The following is a 25,147-nucleotide window of genomic DNA, read 5'->3' as shown; positions in this document are numbered from 1 at the left end:
GTTATGAACTGACTAACTACCTGTGATTCGGCAGAAGGCAATTAAGGTTGCATGCATGCCCTCCTTACCCGCTATTCTCCTCACGTGTGGGGGTACACGGTCCCGATATTCTTTAAATCGCTCTTTACGTTACAACTTATTTGAATGTACATTGTCATTTTTGTGTTTTCTAAGTTGCAAAGTGATTGTTTGTTCGTAGTTTCCGCTTTGATGTACTTGGTGTAAGGTTTGTGCACCACAAGTGCTTTTCGGAGATTTCACTACTTTTTGTATTGAGGATGAGGACTTACCGTTGACACTTTAGCGCGATTCTCCAATTACCGTGAACAACTAAACTATAACAAAATCATGTACGTTGGGCGCCAGAGGCTTTGGCGTTCAATTTCAAACAACAATACGAATCAATACGAAACAATACAAAAAATAACTACAGAACCTGTTGTACGGATGGCTAGGCTCAGGTACTCAGACTATGGTGGCGTGACGGTATTCAAGGCAGCTAACGATAATTAAATAATTAAAGAAATAAGGGATAAACTCAAGTCAGGGAAAATTAACAGGTCAATCAGTCGTATATTATCGATTAGGTTTACAGATTCAAGTCAGTCAAGTTAGATGGCAACGATAGCGGTAGTTAATAAATCAGACAATAATAGTTCACGGAAATTTCTACAGATTAGAATTAAACGGTAGCTTTGAAACAAGAGACGATAGTTAACAGAGAAAACTGAGCATAGGTCGGGAGAAGCGATATAATGCAAGAATTTACTTAAAACTACACGTCAGTGGGCGACGTGATTTTACCCAATTGCCAAAGAGTGACGCTACGAGAATTAATATTCTATGTTAGTTTAAAGCGAGAGTGAGAACTTTGTTGCAAATCGATAGATAGCAAAAATGACAATAGTTCGGTAGATAATAACGAAAGAATAATACAGACGTTACCATAGATGTTAACTAATAAGAAAGATTGCCATTCATTAACAATTTACAAAATCGGTTGCTTAGACAAGAGAATAGCAAGGACTGTAAAGTACCAGAGACAATTCACGAGAGGATTATTCGCAGACGATAGAATTAATGATTTACAATATTCAGGAATTCGTAAAATTACACAAAGAAATCATATAATATAGCTTCCGAGAGAATACAAAATGATGACAGAGTGAGAAATTCAGAAAATGGTTTGTAATATAAATACATTAAATACACCTTATTATATCAAAGTCAGAGATAATACGCAGAACTTAAATTAACAAAGCAATACGGTACTGCAAAAAAATACAAAGAATAGAATAGCAAGTAAAAACGATACAGAATTGCCAATAGCAATAGGAACAGTACGGTAGTATTTAGCGGCTAAATCTACGCTCGGGTATACTCCAAGGAACTCGATTTACGATACAATAGGCACAATATAAATAAAACATCACAGGCACTATAAAGCATAAAAAGAAATAATAATATAATAAGCACTACTAGCACAGAAAATTAATGAGAAAGCGAAGCATGGATAGCTCAAGATACGATAGAATTGTACAGAAGCAGACTAATAGAAATTTACAGATAATCAGAGAAATTCACAAATACGAAAGAGTGTTGAGATTCGGATCAGTATTCTTATTAGGAATACTTGTGATGTAATTACAACCTGAGAAGTAAAAGACGGGACACGCGGAGACACAGCTTTTATAACAACGCGTATTTTATTCAAGAGAGAGAGCAGAGTGGCCTACTGCCTAATACAAAATATAACTATACTCAATCTGGTTACAAGCCTTATAGTAAGTCGTTCTCAATATTCCAACATCCCCAATAGAACATATAATACTGTATTACTGTAACCCCATATGTTGATTACAAAAGTTTTGTTTGCTGCTAAACAATGGTTTCGTTAAGATATCTGCTGTCATTTTTTCAGTACCAATATGTTCTATCTTAATATATTTTTGAGAAACTTTTTGGCGAATAAAATGGTGTCAAACATCTGTATGCTTTGTTCTAGCATGATAACCATCCGTCTGTACTAGACCAATTGCACTTTTGTTATCACAATAAATTATAATTTTTTTTGGTTTGGCTATTTGGCCAGAGTTCTTCTTTGAATTACTTCAGCCATATCGCTTCTTGAGTCGCTGAACTGAGCGCCATATACTCTGCTTCCGTGGTAGATAACGCAACTGTAGCTTGTCTTTTACAATTCCATGACATTGCTCCACCTTGTAATATAAACACATACCCGATGCAAGATCGTCTTTCGTCAATGTCGCTGGCCCAATCAGCGTCACAATACCCAATAACCTCTCCAATTTCTTCAGCTGAGAATTCCAATCTCATCTTGGATGTTCCTTTTAAATACCGGAAAGTCCTTTTAACTGTAGACCAATGAGTTTTTCCTGGATTGTTGTTAAACTTGCTCACCATGTTGATTACATAGACGAGATCTGGCCTTGTTCCTTGAGTTACGTATAGAATGCTTCCAATAGCTTCCTGATATGGTACTTGACTCGTTTCTTAGGCTTCGTCCTCATTCTTCGGTGTCATGTACTTTGTCAGTTTTTGGTTCTGATCGATTGGTATAACTGCAGATTTGTAGTCAGCCATGTTAAACTTCTTCAAAATTTCCACGATGTATTTCTCTTGATCCAAGTAAATTTTTCCGTATCGACGATCACGTGTGATTCGCAGTCTCACACAATGATGCGCCTCTCCCATTTCTTTCATCTTGAAGCTTTTCTTCAACTTCTTCTTCAGCTTTTCTTTGCCAACTTGATCATTCGTGAAGATCAACATATCATCGACATATACTGCCAAAAGCAACATCTTTTTGTTCGATGTTTTATGATAGATACAAAGGTCTACTTTGGATCTCTGCATAGCAGCATTCTTTAAGTCTGCATCTAGTTTAATGTTTCACTGCCGGCTCGCTTGCTTCAAACCATATAAGGCCTTGTTCAAGCGCCATATTTTATTTCCATTGTAGAATTCCTTGGGTGGTACCATGTATACTTCCTCGTGAAGATCTCCTTGCAAGAATGCGGTGACAGCATCCATTTGGTCAATTTCCAGGTCGAATCTCGCTGCCAGGCCATCAGATATCTAATTGAACTGTACCTGATGACACGTGAGAACGTTTCTTTATAGTCTACACCCCTTTGCTGAGCACATTCCTCAATCACTAGACGTGCCTTGTATTGAAGAATATTTGTGAATATAGAAAGTGTTCTTCCTCTTCGAGCACAACTTGTAAGAATGTCTGTAAGTGTGTTTACATTTTGGAATCTTACGCTTCTGATGCGAAGCTCGTAAGACAGTCAATGACCGTCTAATATTGAAATGCGGATATGCATTGTCAATATTAATATTAATCACGAGGCATTTTTCATTGTTGAAACGTGTAATTTTGAAAAACTGGTAAATTCGAAAAATTAACGACGGAGCCAGGAATCGAACCTGGTATCCCCTAGGTGGCCCTAGGTGGCGGCTAGGTGGTCTAGTGGAGTAAGGCTCCGGTAAAGCATCGCTAGATACCAGGTTCGATTCCTGGCTCCGTCGTTAATTTTTCGAATTTACCAGTTTTTCAAAATTATACGTTTCAACATTGAAGAATATTACCTTTGTCATCTGTCTTCGTCTTGAATATCCAATTGCTGTTAATAGGTTGTCTATTCGGCGGTAAGTCTATGAGTTCCCAAGTATCATTTTCGATCAACGACTGATACTCTTCTTGCATGGCCTTTTCCAGGATTTTCAGGACTGTTGTGACCACTCAAAGCTTCTTCTGCTGTCGAAGGATCAGCTGCTTCACTTGTTTGTGCCAGGTATAGTACGTAGTCATCCATTCGTGGAGGCTTTCGCTGCCGTCGTGATCTTCTCAAATCCCCACCGATATTGGATGACGTTGTTTCGCTTGAAATTGAATCTCTTTCCATAACCTCTTCTGCCGTAGAGTCTTCTAGTGTTAACGTGTCTTCTTGAGGATCTTCTGTCGTCGATGCTGTGTCACAATTGGACTCAGACCGCACTTCATCTTCTTCGCTATTTTCACCGTCGTCTTCTGAGTCAGAATCTACAGAGTCCGAAGAATCGAAGTCAAGTGATACTGGAGTAAATTGATTTTCTTCAACGGATGTCGTCCCAGCTTTCTCTAAGTCCTCTATGAAGATGACATCTTGACTCTTATAGAGTTTGTTTGAGTTTGGTCAAATTAATCGATAACCTTTAGTCTCTTCATAGCACCCGATACAAATCATTTCCTCTGATTTAGCATCCCATTTACGAAGTTTTTGTTTCGGTATGTAAACCATAGCATTGCAACCAAAGACCTCAAATGGCTCAAATCCGGCTTGTTCCCTGACCATACCTCTTCTGGAGTTTTTTATAAACACTTGAGTCCTCTACTTGGCGACCGATTGATGATATACACTGCTGACGAGACTGCTTCTGCCCAGAAATCAATTGTTAGTCGAGGCTGCTCGAAGCATAATTCACGCAAAAGACATGGACGTGAAACTGTGGGCAGAAGCCGTCCACACAACCGTGTACGTACATAAGTAATATTCAAGGAAAGACGCCCCTCGAGCTGTTGTTCGGTGAACCAGCAAAGAGACAAGAATACAAGGTTTTTGGCACCGAAGTCTGGACGCATATACCGAAGCAAAAGCGTACCCAGTGGAACGCAAAAGCCAAAAAAGGATTATTTGTCGGATACAATGACTGTTCTAAAGGATATCGCATCTGGTTTCCTTCTGAAGTAAAACTCGAGATCCTCCGTGATATCAAGGTTTTGTCTGAAGGTCATCACGAAGAAAAGGAAGACAAAAACGTAGAAATTCATGTAGCGTTCCTTCAAGACAACGAGGAGACAAACGATGAAGAAGAGAAAGAACGACACGATCAGTCCGACGAGGAAGAAAATCAGGATGAAGAACCTCCGGATCAACCTGACGAAGAGGTAGATCTACATCAGAACAGAGTCGAACAACCTGAACCACCAGCTCGCAGGTTGCGAGATCGAGGCTTTTGAACTAAATATCGAAGATTTTCTCATCGCGGAAAGTCAAGAGCCTACAACCTACGAGGAAGCAATTAAAAGTCCGGAACACGACGCTTGGAGAGACGCCATGGGTGCTGAAATGGAATCTCTGTACGAGAACAAAACTTGGCAGCTCGTGCAACCTCCTCCAAATGCAAAAATACTACCTAATCGTTGGGTATATCGTTATAAGCCAGATATAAGCAATCACACGGGACGATACAAGGCGAGACTAGTTGCAAAAGGTTTCTCGCGACGACAAGGAATAGATTACGAGGAAATTTCCAGCCCTGTGGTAAGATTTGCATCAATCCGAGCAATTTTGGCTATAGCCGCTACGAGAAAACGGAACATCAGCAATTCGACGTCAAGACCGCGTTCCTGAATGGAGATCTCACAGAAGAAATATTCATGGCACAGCCTGAGGGTTTTGAGGATGGCACAAAGAAAGTCTGTCGACTCAGAAAAGCTCTATACGGACTCAAACAGGCAGCAAGATGCTGGAATGAGAAATTCGTAAACTGTTTAAAAAAGTTTAATTTGATAGCAACGTCGGAAGACCCGTGTGTATTTTCTTCACATGACAATAACGAACCTTCGATTTTGGCCATTTATGTAGATGATGGTCTAATTGCTTCAACTAGTGAAAGTAAAATTACAAGTCTTTTACAGCATCTGGTGGCGAAGTTCCAAATAACAGTCTCACCATTGGGGGTGTTTCTGGGCATGGAAATAAAGCATCTCGACGACGCGACGGCTCGATATTCATGAACCAAGCATCGTACGCCCACAAAATTCTCGAGCGGTTCCGTATGACCGAAGCAAATTCAGTATCCATCCCGGCTGATCAGCACACTGATTTTGGTCTCCAAGACTCAAGTTTGGACGAAGAAGACGCAAAGGTTCCCTACAAGGAAGCCGTGGGAAGTCTACTCTTCTTGGCAACGGTAACAAGAGCAGATATAGCTTATTCCGTCAACGCCGTAAGTCAATACGCCGTGTCTCAAAAAAGGGTTCATTGGAACGCGATAAAAAGAATTTTGAAATATGTTGAGGGTAAATCGACCCGTGGAATTTCGTTTTCTAGTCAATGTAAGAATTTAAGATTGAATGTTTATAACGACGTGGATTTTGCTAGTGACAAGAAAACGAGAAAATCGACTACCGGGTTTGTAATTAAAGTCGCGAACGCGCCAATAGTGTGGGGGTCATTAAAAAAAAACCGGTAGCAATAGTATAACAAGGCCGGTTCTACTCACAGATTCCTGTTACCGACACTTACCGACATTCTCCCCGGACTCAAACCCTTTTCCGCGATGACGTCACAGTCCACCGTACCGACTTGAGGTCAAAAACGTGCAACCTTACCGACAGTTGTATCGGTCGAAGGTCAAAATCGTGCTCTTTTACCGACAATCTTACCAACCGAAGGTCAAAGTCTCTATGTAGTGCTCGCCTGCCAACGGCAGAGGGTGCAGCGGGGGGCGTAAACTTTTTTACCGACCTGGATGTCGGTTACCGTCCCGCATTCTTTTCCCACGATAGGAGTGCTGATGTGTAACATCAACCACTCCAAATTATTTTCCCACGGTAGGACTGCTGATGTATAACATCAACCACCCTACATTCTTTTCCCACGTTATCAACCACGTGGCATTCCAAAATGAATGGTTCTGAGAATTGTTTCGTTCACTTTCATGATATTAATCATGTGATATTCTTCACCCCCACCAAATTTCAAATGCAATTAGAGAGCGGCATTATAAAACGTTGAACCGAAAACTTCAACATCAGTCCGAAGCCGTTCTTCCTGCAAATAAAAAGTGTTCTCCAACAACGCGAAATCACATCGAAAAAGCTCAACATCTACTGCAAATTAGAACACAACTAAATCAACTCGCAAGAGATTTTGAACAAACACGAATTAACAGTAACAATCATGGACTTCTCAAAACTAAACGAAATCGCGCGGCTGGAGACGTTTCTGCCGTTGAAAAACTTTCGGACCTTGAAGCCTACTTCGAATACAGAGTTAGCGGTGTTCGTCGAGTAAAGACGAAATTTGGTGATAAAATCGTTCTGGATTTGGAGGACTCTGTCACGATTTTTCTACCGAACCGGTTGACCAAAGCCCTCCAAGAAGATGATGATTTCTTCTAGAAGGTGACGACAGCCAGTAAGGAGATACGGTTGCATCTACGCTATCTTGGTGGACCGTACGGTCAAGTTGAATTCATATACGTATATGTGTTTGAAAAAATGATCTCGACCTTGTAGTATACGTGCTGTTGTAGGATCTTGGAAATGTAGGTCATTAATTTAACAACAAGTTTTAGTTGTCAACATTTCGAATCTGATTGGAGTCATCCTCAGAACAATTTAATGCATCTATTGAAAACATCTGATTGTAATACATTGTTGGTACCGTCGGAACAACATTGTGATATATGATAAGAAATTAAAATAATAATAAAATTAACCAAACTGTGTATATAGAAACAAAGGAACACTAACCTTATATAAAGTAGTCAAATGTTACAAACGGTGAGAAGTAATTCGATAAAATAATAACACAGTTAAGATGTTTATTGTCACTTTTCTCTCCCTTTCTTTATCTTCTGTATCCATATTTTATTGATGGTCAAAAGATGGTCTGGTCAAAAGGCAAATACTCTGTCAAAGAACGTTACTGAAAGGAGTTGGAGACAGTGGGTGGGTAGAATATAAACCCTTTACTTGTGGAGAATGAGAGAGGATGAGAAGAAGAGAGTAAACAAATATGTATATAAACATGTGAGATATGTGGGAGGTCGTTCAAATCCTGTGAATAAGAAGGTCGTTCGAATACCTTGTTGATGATTAAAAACAAACAATCAAATTTTTCGAATATAATAACACTCTGTTATAAAAACATTGACGAAAGAGACGCATCAGATTCACATCATCCCAGATCGTTCAAAATCGGAACAATAATTAATTTAGTTGATAGGAGTACGAGATTAGCTAGCAGCTGTTATCACGATAAAAATCTCGAATTAATCAGAGATGTCTTAATTAAGAATCATTATCCGTCGGGCCTTTTACATAGAATCATCAACCAAAGGTACAAAAAATCTGTGAACAAGACAACAATAACTCCTTAAACCCAACAAATAAAGAGAACTTGATCTTTATTTCTATTCCATATGTTGAAGGTTTGTTTGAATCACTAAACAGAACGTTTAAAAAATACAACGTACAATTTGTAGGAAAAAATGTCAATGACTTAAGCTTGTTTTTTGATACAGGGAAAGATAAATTACCACTGGAAAAACAATCAAACTTAGTATATAAAATCTGTTGCAAGGACTGCAATAAGCTGTACATTGGACAAACTAGTCGTTACTTAAATGTAAGAATCAATGAACACAAAAACAACTTCAAAGATTCAGACGACCATTATACGACTTTAACAAAACATGCAATGTCCTTAAACCACCATTTTGACTTTGATAATGCTAAGATATTACATAAAGAACCTCGATATTATAATAGACTAGTGTTAGAAATGTGTAACATCGCCAATCACTCCGATGCAGTCAATCATAGACAAGACATCGAAAATTTAAGCGAAATTTATATCAAAGTAATCAAGGATATGAAGGCGTAGGCAGTTCAACGACCTCTTCATCGTATAGTTAAGAACGACCTTCTCACTTATCTCACATTTTTCATACCTCTGTTCTTATCTATGTTCAATCAGCACAAGGAACGGATTATTTTATTGACCCATTGTCCTTCAACTCTCTTGCGTCAATGTTTTTATAACAGAGTGTTATTATATTCGAAAAATTTGATTGTTTGTTTTTAATCATCAACAAGGTATTAAATACTTTATTAAATACAAGGTATAAAATAATAAATTACCCACATTTTTACCCCGAATCCGAACAATTAAGAGACAAAACACAAGAATAAACGCTAACAAAGTACACATAGACTCACGAAACAAAGCTACACAGTCACGAAAATTCGAATAAAGACAGTTGAACACACACACTCCCAAACACGATACACACAATGGCAGACCAAGGACACAGGGAACCGCAAGGCCTGGCGCGCGAACACGTAGACATACACACACCCGAACGAAACCAAAACAACTCGACACAGAGCGAGCCGCGCGTGACACGAGACCGACAAACGCCGATCCAACCACAAGAAATAAATAGACGACACACGATAAATTCACCAAACGCAATAAATATAATCGATGCAGCTATCATAGAGAATACCCACAACTTGCATAGTACACAAATCCAACCACAAGAAAACCCAGAACCAACAAACCCCACACAAACATACAATACAATCCCAACACCTACACACACGCAAACTAACACGGTAACAAACAATCAAACGAACCGACACTTCACGGGAACAGACACATTTTTAGCCACCAACACACATAACATACGACTTGTACAAAACCTTATAGACCTCGGAGCACTACCAAGCGACAGAAACGAATACGAAGATCCACACCTATACAGCACGCAGTCAATACACCCCACAGACAACCAAAACACGACACACCTAAACCACACACCAAACCCGAACAGTACATACTGGAATCAGCCAGCAATGGCAATGAGAACAATACAAACATGGAACATAAAATACTCGGGAAATACAAACGAAAACATACACGAATTTTTACAAAATCTCCGCGACTACCAAACGGGATACGAAATACACGACACACAATTAATCAACAACCTCAACCCGATACTCGAAGGTGACGCAAAAAACTGGTACAGATTAAATAGAGGCAAATGGCGAACACTGGAAGAATTCGAAAGAGACATTACACACGCATTTCAAGACATACAACACAGGGACAGACTGGAACAAAAAATCAAAAACTACGTACAAGGACCAACACAAAAAATTACACAATTCCTCATACAATTTAGAACACTACTATCACAACTAAAACCGCCATACCACCCACGAACACAATTAGACTTGGCATACAGAAACATGAAAATAGAATACAAGGCATACATAAAACCATACGACTTCACGAACTTCGACCAGCTGGAAATAGCCGTGAAAGAATGGGAAGCAAACATCGAATGGGAAAACACAAGACAAACAATATTAAATAACTACACACACCCACAACAAACCTACACACACCAAACACACCACAAACAATACATCCCATACAATTACGCACAAACACAACCCCGCCCAGCACTACTCCCAACACCAAATATAACACTGGCACTCACAGACAACATACGTCAAAACCAAACAAACCAAAACACACAACAAACTCGATACCCCGCAATCACCCATAACTCACCACACTACACTCAGCAACAAACACAAACGAACTCGAACACAGGCACAACACCACGCAGATGCTTTAACTGCAACCAACCCGGACACCTCAGATGGCAATGCACACAGGTACAGAACCAGGGAAACGAGTAAGGGTTGACCCAGCAAGGGTGGAGGGCAGCCCCACAAACAACACAAACACACCCGAGACAGTAGCACCGACAACAGATAACAACAGAACGGAAAGTAGATTTCACATCAGAATCGAAATACACGGTCACGAATTTAACGCGTTAATAGACACAGGCGCGACACACTCATACCTAGGCGCAGAAGTAATACAAATACTACACAACACAGACACACCAATAGACGACACGCCCGACAGAACAGCTACAATGGGAAACGGAACACAGGTGACGATAGAAGGAGCAGTAACACTCCCAATACGCCTCGGTAACATAACAAAAAAAATTAATTTCGGATTAATACCAAACTTAGGCTCGCAATGTATCATTGGGAACAGCGGCTTGATGAGATTTGGGATACAAATAAATTATGGAGAAAGCACATGGTCACTTATAGACGACCCACAGACACACTACGGCATGCGAGCCAGACCGCAAGAACTACCTACACCACTCAAAGAATACACACAAATACATCAAACAAGAAAAATACGACATCAATCAACACAAACACACACAAAACAAGCAAAAGCAGCAGAAAAACTAGAAGCAACGAAACAACGAACGCACCCGAAAACAACAGAAAGACATGAAAACACAGAAAAAACAACCATAAAACAAAAACCACCAACCCCAACACTACCCAGCACAAAGACACCACCGGAAAACACCCCCCCAAAAGACAACCCACAGAACACACAAATCACAAATCAAAAAATCATACCCATAAACGCACACACAACAGACGACACACAAACGGACGAAGAAACCGAACCACAGATATGCGTAGGAATACAAGAACTCACACAATCACGCACACACAACTACAGACGACAATACAGCAGAAAATCTCAACACTACCGGGCCAACTCGGCCTAACACACCTAATCAAACACAATATAGACACACAAGGACACGCACCCATAAAACAAAGATATTATATGGTATCACCAAAAATTAGAGAAGCCATCCACACAGAAATAGACATAATGTTAAGAGAAGACGTGATAGAACCATCAGAAAGTGAATGGTCGAGCCCAATCGTCATGATAAAAAAGCCAAATAACACATATCGTTTCTGCTTAGACTTCAGAAAAGTAAACTCAGTATCAAAAAAGGATGCATACCCACTACCATACATGACAGCAATATTAGACAAACTACGGACAGCACAGTACATATCAAAAATCGACTTGAGCCAAGCATACTTCCAAATACCACTCGACGAAGACAGTAAACACATAACAGCCTTTACAGTCCCGGGAATGGGCTTATTTCAATTTAAAAGAATGCCATACGGATTAACAGGCGCACCGGCGACATTCCAAAGACTACTAGACAGACTCATAGTCCCAGAATGCGAACCATATGCATTCGCATACTTAGACGACATAATAATAGTAACACAAACATTTGACGAACACTTACAAAGACTAGAACAAATACTCAAAAGGATTACAGACGCGGGACTAACAATAAACCCAGAGAAGTGCGAATTCGGATGCGCACAAGTAAAATATCTCGGATACATAGTAGACAAACACGGACTACACATAGACCCCGACAAAACACAACCCATAGAAAACTACCCAAGCCCAAAAACAATAAAACAATTACGGAGACTAATTGGCATGGCATCATGGTACAGACGCTTCATACCTAACTTCGCACACATTACAGAACCACTAACACGACTACTGAAAAAAGACCAGAAATGGCACTGGGGAGAATAACAAGAAAACGCAATGAACACAATCAAACACGCACTCACATCACCACCCACACTCGCATGCCCAGACTACACACAAACATTCACACTACAAACAGATGCTAGCGGAACAGGGATAGGTGCCGTACTAACACAATCTCTCGATGACGAAGAACATGTCGTAGCGTACGCTAGCCGTGCGCTAAGCGAGGCAGAACGGAAATACTCCACCACTGAGAGAGAATGTTTGGCGGTAATCTGGTCCATAAAAAAATTCAGACCCTACGTGGAAGGATACCACTTCAAAGTAATCACAGATCACCACGCACTTAAGTGGCTAAGAGAATTAAAAAACCCCACAGGCCGACTTGCACGATGGGCACTAGAACTATTAGAATACGACTTTGACATTACACACCGAAAAGGTACAATGCACGACGTACCAGACGCACTTTCAAGACGACACGAAGACGAAGAACACATAGAGACAATAGAAGACACGACAGACAAATGGTACACATACAAGAAAACACAAGTACAAACACGCCCAGAGAATAACGAATCATGGCGAATTAGAAACAAACAACTATACTTCCACCGCCTTAACCCCCTACACTCAAACCTCCAACCAGACACAAACCCATGGAAACTAGTAATACCCAAAGACAAAATAACACACATACTACACGAAAATCACGACGTAACACAAGCAGGCCACTTAGGCATCGAAAGGACATATCAAAGAGTAGCCAAAGAATATTATTGGCCAGGTATGTACAGAGACACAGTAAATTACATAAAAAAATGTGACACATGCCAAAGAATAAAAACAATACAAACGCGACCGGCAGGGTTAATGGGTACAAGAATAATAGAAGAACCGTGGATAGTAGTAGCCTCAGACATCATGGGCCCACTCCCACTATCAAAACAAAGAAACCAATACATCATAGTTTTCGAAGACCTATACACCAAATGGGTGGAAATAATACCGATACGCAAAGCAAACGCAAAAACAGTAGAACAGACATTCCACTCACACGTAATATCACGATGGGGTACACCACGCATACTACTAACAGATAACGGCACACCATACATAAACAAACTCATACGCGAACTGACACAAAAATTCAATATAAGACACGCAACAATCCCCCCATACCACGCACAAGCCAACCCCGTAGAACGAGTCAACAGAACCGCTAAAACAATGATCCAAGCCTACGTAAACAACGACCACACAGAATGGGACATACACTTACAAGACTTACAATTCGCAATCAATACATGTACACACACATCAACTAAACACACACCAGCCTTTTTGAACCTAGGAAGGGAATTAAATCCTACACAATGCCTAAGAAATCAATTAGAGAACGACGACGAAATAGAATTACAAGACACAGACAGATGGACAGATCACCTGAGACGACTACAAACACTTAGAGACGAAGTACAGAGGCACTTAATAGAAGCAAATGAAAAACAAGCACACTACTACAACCTACGAAGACGAGACATACAATTCAAGGAAGGAGACAGAGTACTGAAAAAGAACCATACACTCTCATCCGGACCAGAAAGAACGGCAGCAAAGCTAAGTAAAAAATTCACAGGCCCATACATAATAACAAAGAAAATCTCACCCACAATATACGAATTGACAGCAGAAAGCGGTAAAAATATGGGAAAATGCCACATAGAAGACCTAAAATTATATACATGATTAAATAAGCAATAAAAGAACCACGCCCGATAACACATCTCGAAAATAAACTAACATGTGTATTCACCCCACAGAAAGACAACATGGCAGACAGACGACCAAAAATACCGGCCCTAATGACACTACGACTAACGAGACCGACGACAACAACAACGGACACACAAACAAACAGAGAAAGAACACCACTACTACAAACACCAGGACAGGCCCCACAACCACACAGATACGAACGCGACGGCACACACCAGACAGAGACCCGACGAACTCTACTACCGACACCCACTACACACACACAGGTAACAAAAAACGCCACGACAGCAACACACACAACAACCACCGCACCCACAACCACCCAGAGACACCCACGAACACACACACCAATGATCACACACACATTCACACTCTCCGGACCAGTGCAATGCCCAAAGTGCAACGGGCTGGTCTGGGGCACAAAATACTTACAACACATACAGACCTGCACACAAACAAACACAGACACACAACACCCACCAACAGTCACGCAAACTACACGAACCACAACCACGCACACGATGACACACCCACTCACCAACAAACAAACACCCCACACAACCACACACCCCACATCGACACCAACACCACGACACACACAACCTCGACACACACTACTCCCCGCATCACCCCCTTCATGGACACGCACCAGACTCAGAAGACCACAGACAACGGAAGAGAGAATTATAGAAGCATTTGACAACATGGACACACTCACAGAACCAACGCATACAAGACAGACAGACAGAAAACACTTGGGACCAACCCCAGAAATAATTGCCATCATCGCAAACTTACAAGCCGTAAGCACTCTGGACGAAGAACTACAAGCAGACAGAGACAAATACATGATCAGACGGGCACACCAACGTACGAACACAGACGTGACAGAAGCCAGCACCTCCACACACCAACCACACATCACACACCAGACAGTACCACACAAAACACACCCCTCAAACACACCAGACACCGACACCGACACAGACTCCACCACCTCCACCGCAGACACAGTCATACATATCGAAACAACACACACAACCACGCAAGAGACACAAACGACAGACGACGACACAGACAATAACACCGACACCACCTCACTCACCGACACAGACAAACAGACACAAACACCCCAACCAACCACACACACAACACGGGACGCGAGACGATACAAAAAAAGAAAAACAATACGTAAACAGAAAAAGGAACAAAACAGAAAACACTAAGTAAACTGACAACACCAAACCGACGGACGAACAACGACAGACGGAGGCCAGAGAAACAGAGCACAACCCAAAAACACCAACGCAGAACCACGGAGAAGCAACCACGAGCCACAAGGAACAAGGAACAACGCAGAAACTTATCAAGACCCACACCAACGAGAGCCAACGAAACAAAAACAAAAATTTAAGTACAAGTAGAACACATAAGAAAATAGAATAAGAAAAACAAAAAGTACAAAAAGAACACCAAAGTTCCTACAAAATAGTATAAAAATAGTATAAGTTAGTATAAGAGAAAAATCATAATTTTGATAAATACATACAGGAGACCACGTAGAATAGGGTAGATTAAAACACAAACAAAAATAGGCTAAGTAGGATAGAGTAGGGTACAAATAAAACCAACACAACCACTAAAAGCAAGTACAAAACATAGAATAAGTAGATATAAAACAACCAACAACCCCAACACACAACACACACCCCGGCAAATACAACCCGACTCAAACCCCTCAACCCCGACAGATCGGAGCAAACAGCAACCCGGACAACGGCAAAAGGATACGACAGCACACAGAAACGACGGAAAATACCAAAAGGAGGATACGCAAAAAGGAGAATTCCAACCCCAAAGGAAAAACACAGACGAAATGACCACAAAACCCGTCACAAATTGACAAAAACGTCACGAAGCCGGCTCACCCTATAGACGTTACACCTAGAGTGCAAGTCACAACAAACCCCAAACCCGCGGGGAAGAGCCGAACGGGTGAGTCCCGGCCCGTCGGGAAACACCCGAAGCTACCCGAAGCCCACCGACGCTCGGCTGAGCCGAGCGCCAGCCAGCAGTACGACTGCGTCTCGCAGAAAGGAACGACGTAACACAGCACGAGCACCCGAGAAAGAGAGAGAGAGAGAGGAGAGAGAGAGAAGGAGAACGAAGCGGGAAGCGGGACGTCCCCCTCCACCCAGCCACACCGACCGACGACACCAGGTTAGCCTGCGATCTACAGCCGATCTGCACCTCCCCCCATTCCCCCCCCCCCCGCAATACCGACCCTTCCTCCCTCATCATCCCCGTCGCCCTACACCGCCCCCTCCCCCAGCGCGCGTACCTTTAAGCTAGAATTAAGTAACGCTAAGGGCTGAGGCGTGATCAGCCACATCCAACGTCTACAACCACTTTATACATATCTTTTATAGTTTTAAGTCGACTCCCCCCCCCCCCCGATCTCAATACATCTATGCTCCCCAAAAATACGCACGCAAAGTTTTACCTATTCACTCAGTCTTGACTTTCTCGCCCCGTCTCTAATTGTTCCTCCCTTCCACATATTTAATGCGGACTCAAAACCCGTCACATAGCATGGTAGTCAGAAGGACTTTGATAGTGATTCAGTTTGCGTATGGCAAGACTGGATATTACTAGCGTGGTAGTTAAAGGCAAGGGGATTCTACGCAAATGCACCTTCACCTGTATTAAGACTTTCAGTCGCTATGACCGTGACTCTCTACGGGTTCAGGTGTCCTACCTACGGCTCGGGGGATTGTGAGACGATCACCGTATCTGAGCTATGAGGTCAGACGCAATGCTGTTCTTCACTCAGACACGGCTCCCTGGTACCTAAGGAGTTTATTTTATTGAAAACAAATAGGATTTATTAGTACGCTGAATGCCCTCCTTTGACGGGAAGTGGTGTTGAGGATTCCTTGCACAGGTATTCCACGTCTCCTGATCGTGGTTCCTTGGTGTCCAGCTCCTCGTGGATGTGGGAAGTATGGGTCTTCTCGTGGAAGTCTTCGATAACACCGGCACACAAAAAAAAAAATTCTCTGTACTTTTGACCGGACCCATCCATCTCTATGTATTTTGACCCGCTGAATCCGAATCCGAGGTCCGTTTTACCCCTATACCCTCAGATTTCGAGAAAACTTTGAAAAACCGAAAAAATAACGAAACTTGGCAGTTTTTGTGATATAAAAAATTCTGCGGAGCTGAACTAAGCATGATTTTCATGTTTTTTAATCCGTTGAATACGAATACAAAGTTTACACAGACCATCAACTGTTTTAAATGCAAGAAAATTGCAAAAAATTCTTGAAAATCTCGAAAAATTGCAACTATTTTCAAAAAATTCAAGGTTGTATGATGAAAATCGATTTTTAAATTTATACAAAGTATATTTTACATATTACTTGATTTGTGAAGTATGAATTTAAAATTTATTTCGCTTGAAACCTCGAAAAAGTTGAAGTGACTCACAAAAAATCTGCAGAAATCACGAAAAGTGCGGTGAATCGCCTTTATTTCAATCCGGTCTTTGCTGATATCGAACCGTTTTGTCTTAAAATGCTTTATGTACAACGTTTTCTTTTCGCTTTCGGTTTTCATCGGGTACATCTCTCTTCGGCGTCCAGCAAAGTCAGTTATACAAGAGTAGCTTTCAAGCATTTTTGATTCCTTATTTGGATGCTTGTGTCTGTAACCAGGCATTTTTTATCTCTATAAGTGCGGTTATCCGAAATTTTTGTAATTTTACAGATTTTTCGCGATTTACTTAAATTTATTTGGGTTTGAGGCCAAATAATCTTCAAATTTGTGCTTCAAAAATTCAATCACATGTGAAATATATTTTATTTTTATAAAATAATTGATTTTTACCATAACAACGTTAGGTTTTCGAAATTTTGAGAGGTTTTTTGCTATGTACATAGGTCCCTACGGACGTCTGGGCCGAATACGTTAGAGATTTATATTCAGCGGATCATAATACATGAAAATCATCATTGATCTAGCTGCATACAATTTTTTTTCATCACAATAACTAGATTTTTTGGAGTATTTAAGAATTTTTTGCAATTTTCTTGCATTTAAAACAGTTTATGGTCTATGTAAACTTTGTATTCGTATTCAACGGATTAAAAAACATGAAAATCATGCTTAGTTCAGCTCCGCAAAATTTTTTATATCACGAAAACTGCCAATTTTCGTTATTTTTTCGGTTTTTCAACGTTTTCTCGAAATCTGAGGGTATAGGGGTAAAACGGACCTCGGATTCGGATTCAGCGGGTCAAAATACATAGAGATGGATGGGTCCGGTCAAAAGTACAGAGAATTTTTTTTTTTTGTGTGCCGGTGTAATCTATCCTGGCGGTTGCTCAATAGGTAATAGATTGATTGATTCGCGTTTGCGCTCGTCTTATATACTCTTATTGTCTAGTTACGCCGTTTTCGCGGATAGAGATTGGTCGCGTTCCCTGAAGAAGGGGTACGGTAAATCGTGTGATTTGATTGGGTTCCCGGTGTGTAGCGGGGTTATCGAGTAGACAGTTAGATTTGGCTTGGGTTTACCAAGCAAAATATTAGGGGGCACGCGCTGAACCCGAGGTATCTGTACGCCAGCCAGGCGTCCCGTCACAATATATACATATATATATATATATATATATATATATATATATATATATATATATATATATATATTGAAACGTTTCGAGTTTGTTCGCGGGCTTTATTTCGTCAGAACTTCATACGTACGTGATGTGTGCTATTTAGCGCAAACTCGAATGTATATATATATAATATATATATATATATATATATATATATATATATATATATATATATATATATATATGTATTAGGGTGGTCGTTAAAAATTAAAATCTTTGCGGTGCCCGAAAAAATCCTTCCTTCTGATGAGAAACTACGGGGAAAATTTTGCTTTTGCGATTTAAACAAAAATAACACGTGCCGACGGCCAATTGAAGTTAATTTTTCGATAAAATTATGGTTTTTTTTTTTAATTTGTCTCAGTAGTTAAGTTTGGGTAAAAATCATCAAAAACGGCTTGTAGAAAATTAAATTCTCTACAAAATTTTCAGCAGTGATTTTGATAATAAGTTAGAATTTATAAATTTGATATTGAGATTATTGCGATGGATATGAACGTTATCAGAAACTTAAAGGAACATTTTTATAGAGAATTTAATTTTCTATTAGCCGTATTTAATGATTTTTACCCAAACTTGAATACTGTGACGAATTTAAAAAAAAACTATAATTTGATCGAAAAATTAACTTCAACTGGCGGTCGGCACGTGTTATTTTTGTTTAAATCGCAAAAGCAAAATTTTTCCCGTAGTTTCTCATCAGAAGGAAGGATTTTTTCGGGCGCCGCAAAGATTTTAATTTTTAACGACCACCCTAATATGTATATATATATATATATATATATATATATATATATATATATATATATATATATATATATATGTATATATGTCGTAGGCATCTAATAAAATCGGCCATTTAATTAAAAGCCTAGTCATCTAAATAAATGCCGGCATTTAATGAAAATCGTATTGATGTCTTTCATTTACCATTATCTGCCTAGGGATTTACTCAAATGCCGGCATCTAATTGAATGCCGGCCGGATCTCCAGGCAAATAATAAAAAAAGCAAATGTATATCCATGAAATATATCAACGCGTCATATTTATTAAACTATTATAGTCAGCGAGACAATCATATAACATAATAATATTATATAAGTCATTTGAAAATTTGTTATAATTCATTTAGAAAAAAAATGTAGTTAACAGTCTTTATTCGCACAAGGATTAGAATTGTGGCACCGAGATCCGCATTTCATATTGGCTTTGAAGCAAGAACACCGCTTTGTCGAACATTGCTCTTTTGTCATTTTGCAGTTACATTTTTTGTAACCTTGGCCCCCGCATTTTGATTGCGCCGCCGCTGCTTCTCTAAGGGTAAGAAAATTATCTCTCCGAACGTCCAGAAGAGTAATCATACTGGCTCCTGATTTCTGTATCTCCGGTCGAGAAAACCAACCCTTTATTATTCCTGCCTTAGTTCCGATTTGATATACTTCATTTTGTTTATCTAGAACAACGCCCAGGATTCTGCTGAAGTCAAGGGGGGCTCGATCTACAGTTGGAACTGCTAGTGTAATGCAATCTCCAGCAGCCAATTCTGGAAATTTCTCAGTAGAAAACGTCACCATTTTATTTGCTGCCAATTTCTGCCTCCTATCGCAATCTTCCTGTACATCATGGATATGTTTTTTTCTTGAGCATAACGAGCAAAAAAATGTATCTTGATCGGCCAAGGTCCCACAATTAATGTGCGTTTCCAGATCACATTCCTGACATGTGACTGCGTCTTCAAGTGATACACCAGATTCACAAACAATACAAATATGCTCCTGGGTTTTTTCCTGTGTACTCAGTACCGTTGGATTATCTTGGTGTTGTTGTTGTTGATCCGAATCGCTGAGCAATCGGAGAGCGTTTTCCAAGTCTTCTTCCGTATTTAAATTGGCGATAACGTCGCGGGGCAAATTAAAACTCGCCACGCCATTTTTTATAGGTCCGAACATAGCTTCATTAGGCGTCCTGTTAATTACCCGGTGTTTCGAAGTGTTTTTCAGCCACTAAAAAGTAAGAATATTTTTCGTAATAATTAATAATAATAAAGTAAGAATATTTTACCTGCCCTTCGTAACAGCCTCTTGCCCATTCATTCGATTTACTATCAATCATCCACGCTCGCAACATATTTTCTACATCAGCGTTAGCTCGTTCCACACTTCCTTGTGTTTGTGGATGTCTGGGACGACCGTGAACCATCTTGCAGCTCGGCCAAAGAGAAACAAGTTCTCTGACAACATTTGCAGCGAATTCTCGGCCATTATCGCTCTGTAAGATAGCTGGAGCTCCAAACGTGAAGACAATTTTTGACAATTCTTCTGCTACATTAGCCGCGTGTTTGGATTGTAAAGGACGTAGATGTATAAATTTTGTAGCGTGGTCCTGGTAGTTCATAAGCCAATTGTATTCTCCATCGGGGCATGACTGGAAATCAATCAAGTCGACCTGACCGCGAGCGTTAAACCCCCGGGAAAGAATTGGCTTGACAACTACGCCCTTTCTTACCGTTGACTTTTTTCGATTGCATGTCTCACAACAACTAATAAATATCTCACATGCACTCCTGGGGATGCGCCATTTTTGTTTCATGTAGTACAGCATCTTATCTCGACCTCCATGGCCAGTTTGATTGTGAGCTTCTAACAATTTCTCGAAATAACCTTCTACTGGAACCATATAGACTAAATCGTCACTCTCGCTACTCCGCTTCAAGACAATACTACTCACAGACCCGATTTGCAACAATTCATATTTCTTGAAGTAGTAGTAGTGAGACATATCTGCTTTCGCTTCCGTTGTGCTCAAAATCGTTTTCACTTTTTCAAAGTGCTCACAATCCCACATCACTCTTTTTCCATTATTGAAATCCATGATATGCTTGATTTTTTGCAAAAATGTTTCTTCACAAACACCACTTCTCTCCATTTTCAAGAATTTCCAATCATTTATAAATTGGCGAATCTGTATACTCAATCACGGTTACTGACCGACTGCTTCTATTTGAATTAATTGGGCATAATATTTGTTTTCAAACTGTCGCTAGGTGAACATGCGTGGTAAACACGGGCGGATCGTGCGTGGATATACATTTGCTTTTTTTATTATTTGCCTGAAGATCCGGCCGGCATTCAATTAGATGCCGGCATTTAAGTTAATCCCTAGGCAGATAATGGTAAATGAAAGACATCAATACGATTTTCATTAAATGCCGGCATTTAATTAGATGACTAGGCTTTTAATTAAATGCCTGATTTTATTAGATGCCTACGACATATATATATATGTTGGAGTATCACAAATCTCGTTAAATAATTCCATTACGTAATGTATGAAGTGAATAAAAGGATATTTCTTTTGAATATGAAACTAAACTAAATGAGCGTCAAGCGTTATTAGCAAGCTAAGAGTATAGCTGAATGACTGAACCTTAGCAACAAACAAATGGTTTGTTTATAACAACGCTTGGACGAAATCGACAGTTGCGGGTTAGCTAGAGAGCATACCAGACGTGTCGGGATCGTCACGCTGAATATGAATAATCAACGCCCAAAAGAACGCTTTACATCCTCTCCGCCTTTCCGAGGCTTTACGCCGACATATATATATATATTGTGACGTGGATTTTTTCCGCTCCTCGGTCACTCGGAGAAAATGACCGAGAACTTACCGCGTGCACAATAAATCGGCGTCCACGATGTACCCTGGACCTGAAACAATATCGCGAAATTTGTTGGGCGCCTGGCGTGATCAACACGCCTTGAAATCGATAATACGATATACTGCGACCATATACTCGATAGCTCAGTACCGCGGAGAGAGGAGGGGTAATTTTTGGGTAGAGAGAAACACGTCACACGTACGCCAACACGTTATTTCACAAAGCAATAATGAAATTAGACAATATATTTCCAGCTAGCGATAATACAAAAAAAAATAAAAGAAAAGAGAGAACAAGAACAAAAAAAAATTTAATAAATCTAGAAGACCTCTACGGCCTACGTGCGCTAGTCGCTGTCTTAATCATAACCGCTAATTTACAAAAACCAAAAACAAAATAGGACCCGACACGCTGCCCACGATCGTCCTCTACAGAATGGCGCTAATCGCCAACTTAATAATAAACTCCTCGACGGAAACGGAACCGACTTCTCGTCTCGTCGAAAGTAGGCTTCCGCGCGGCAGTTTCAGCATGCGCGCGCCGCCACTATAGAGAGTACTGCACATATAATAATTTTTTTATGTCATTTAATGTTTTTTTAAAAATTTGAACAAATTCAGGGGTCATCTAGAGACTTCAAAGAATACGGTCCCGTTGGAATTTTATGTCTATCTCAATTTTTCAAAAAGTTATGCAATTGTTAAGTAACTAACTTTTTCCGGGTTTCCGTTATTAAAGAACCCGGTATAAAAGTTTAAATAATAAACCTAAAAATATTTTGCTTCTTGGAGCCTTTTTTTATAAGCATGCTGAATAATATGACGTCATAAAACTTTTATAAAATTTTTTATTTTGTTAATTATGAATTTTCACAGTAACAAAAAATGGAAAATTCAAAATATTGTTGTTAAAAAAAATTTTTTTCCAATATGTTAAGCTATCACTGATTTCAACTCTACTTTAGACATCAATCAATACCAGTTTTAATTTTTTTATGTCATTTGTTTATAAATTTTTTATAAACAAACTTATAAATTTACAATTTTTCAAAATTTTTTTTTTACCATATGGTTGTAATGTAGAAATAATGATTTTTAAAAAAAAAATTTTTTCTTAAAAACATTATCTTATTGTTGTTAATCGTTTGTCTCATTTTTTCATTACTTTAATAAATTATTAAGAAATCGTTTTTTTTCTAAAAATCATCATTAACATTTCTCAATAGAATAGCAAAAAAAATTTTTTTTTTAATCAACAATTTGTTCATTTATTTATTTAACAATTTATTATAAACTATTTTTTTTATTTGTTATAATTTTTTTCTAGAAGATCAAAAAATCACAAAAACAGCTACCTGCAACAATATGGCAAAAAAAATTTTTTTCTATTTTTAAAAAATTATCTTGTTTTTTTAACACGGCTAAGTCCAGCGCTGACTCGATTTGTTAACTAACAACTTGCTGTAACTTTGCAACTATTGCAGATACAGTTTTCGACCTTCAAGTCATTTTTGTGCAGCATGAGTTGAGCTTCCTAATAAAATTTTAACCTAACGTTTATCAATTATAGTTTACTAATTACACGCTTTTATTTACAAAAGTTTACATTGTCTATTCCTTACAACCCTTATATCTCATAAACAATTAATGTTACGACAAATATGCTTCAAGGCATTCTTATCACCCGATTATTAAACTATTCGAACATATTTTTTTTATATTTTTAATCTTATTTGTTTATGAGATTTTGGAATTTTTCTTCAATTATAACATATTTTATGGTCTTTTTTAAGATTTCGAAAGTACATAGTAATTGAAATTACACATTTTTTTTGTTTATTGTATCGTTAAATTCAATGTTACCATTTCTTTAATTATTATTTATGTTGAGAATATGTAAATTTGAACAACTGGTGAATTTGAAAAATTAACGACGGAGCCAGGAATCGAACCTGGAATCTAGCGATGCTTTACCGGAGACTTACTCCACTAGACCACCTAGCCGCCCTGACTCTGTTGTCTTTAATTTCTCTCATAACCAGTGAGTTCAAATTTGTTTTCATGTGCCCGATTTGTATGAGTAAGAATTTCTTCTCTGCATGCACGATGTAAGGAGACTGTAGTGTGTAGATGTTATGTTTACCCTTTCAATCCTTTGCTTCCGATGAGAAGCCCGTAAGACGGCAATGCCGTCTAATAAATGAGATGCGGGTGTGCAAATCATTAATCTACGAGAGAATTTTGTTGAAAGTATTGTTTTGTTTCACCCAATCTCATTTATTAGACGGCATTGCCGTCTTACGGGCTTCTCATCGGAAGCAAAGGATTGAAAAGGGTAAACATAAACATCTACACACTACAGTCTCCTTACATCGTGCATGCAGAGAAGAAATTCTTACTCATTATTATTTATATTGGAATACAGAATATGATCGTTGTTTTGTATTTGAAAGTATTTATTTGATGTCTTACAAAGTAATCTCTAGCTTGCTTTCTTTAGGGCGATCGTCATTCGGTAGTGAACTCTTGTAACGTTCAGTAGTGTTTCGTGAGTTTTTGTACTTGTGACGGAAATATTTTATTTTCTTTCTTAAACTTTGCATGTGTTTTTATATTGTGTTAAACTTATAGTATTTTATTTATTAATTGCTACATTACGACATTATCTATACAAGTTATTTCATATATTATACTGTTACAAACATGGATACTTCCAAGAACTGTTTTATTTGCAAGAAAACGTTAAATGTCGGCGACCTTAAAAATGTTAAATCGAAAAGGATTGAAAC

At 39.2% G+C, this 25,147-nt stretch overlaps 3 protein-coding genes across 3 annotated transcripts; all 3 read right to left on the bottom strand.

Annotated features, from left to right (window-relative positions):
- Window positions 1–2,106: 2,106 nt before the first annotated feature.
- Window positions 2,107–2,424, bottom strand: LOC124310237 (secreted RxLR effector protein 161-like). The gene has a single exon (XM_046774049.1). It carries the CDS (start codon window positions 2,422–2,424, stop codon window positions 2,107–2,109), a length of 318 nt encoding a protein of 105 aa, XP_046630005.1.
- Window positions 2,425–3,698: 1,274 nt separating this feature from the next.
- Window positions 3,699–4,361, bottom strand: LOC124310236 (dentin sialophosphoprotein-like). The gene is made up of 2 exons (XM_046774048.1): window positions 4,220–4,361; window positions 3,699–4,156 (listed from the first exon to the last, which is right to left on the bottom strand). The coding sequence occupies exons 1-2, from the start codon at window positions 4,359–4,361 to the stop codon at window positions 3,699–3,701; spliced, it is 600 nt and encodes a 199-aa protein (XP_046630004.1).
- A 15,485-nt stretch (window positions 4,362–19,846) lies between these two features.
- LOC124310235 (KRAB-A domain-containing protein 2-like) lies at window positions 19,847–21,626 on the bottom strand. Its single transcript, XM_046774047.1, has 2 exons — window positions 20,763–21,626; window positions 19,847–20,704 (listed from the first exon to the last, which is right to left on the bottom strand). Exons 1-2 carry the CDS (start codon window positions 21,624–21,626, stop codon window positions 19,847–19,849), a joined length of 1,722 nt encoding a protein of 573 aa, XP_046630003.1.
- Window positions 21,627–25,147: the final 3,521 nt, after the last annotated feature.

The sequence above is a fragment of the Neodiprion virginianus genome, chromosome 1 (genome assembly GCF_021901495.1).
Source record: "Neodiprion virginianus isolate iyNeoVirg1 chromosome 1, iyNeoVirg1.1, whole genome shotgun sequence".
NCBI classification, from domain to species: domain Eukaryota; kingdom Metazoa; phylum Arthropoda; class Insecta; order Hymenoptera; family Diprionidae; genus Neodiprion; species Neodiprion virginianus.
Note: the sequence above shows the minus strand (reverse complement) of the source record. Positions and strands in the feature narration are given on the sequence as shown.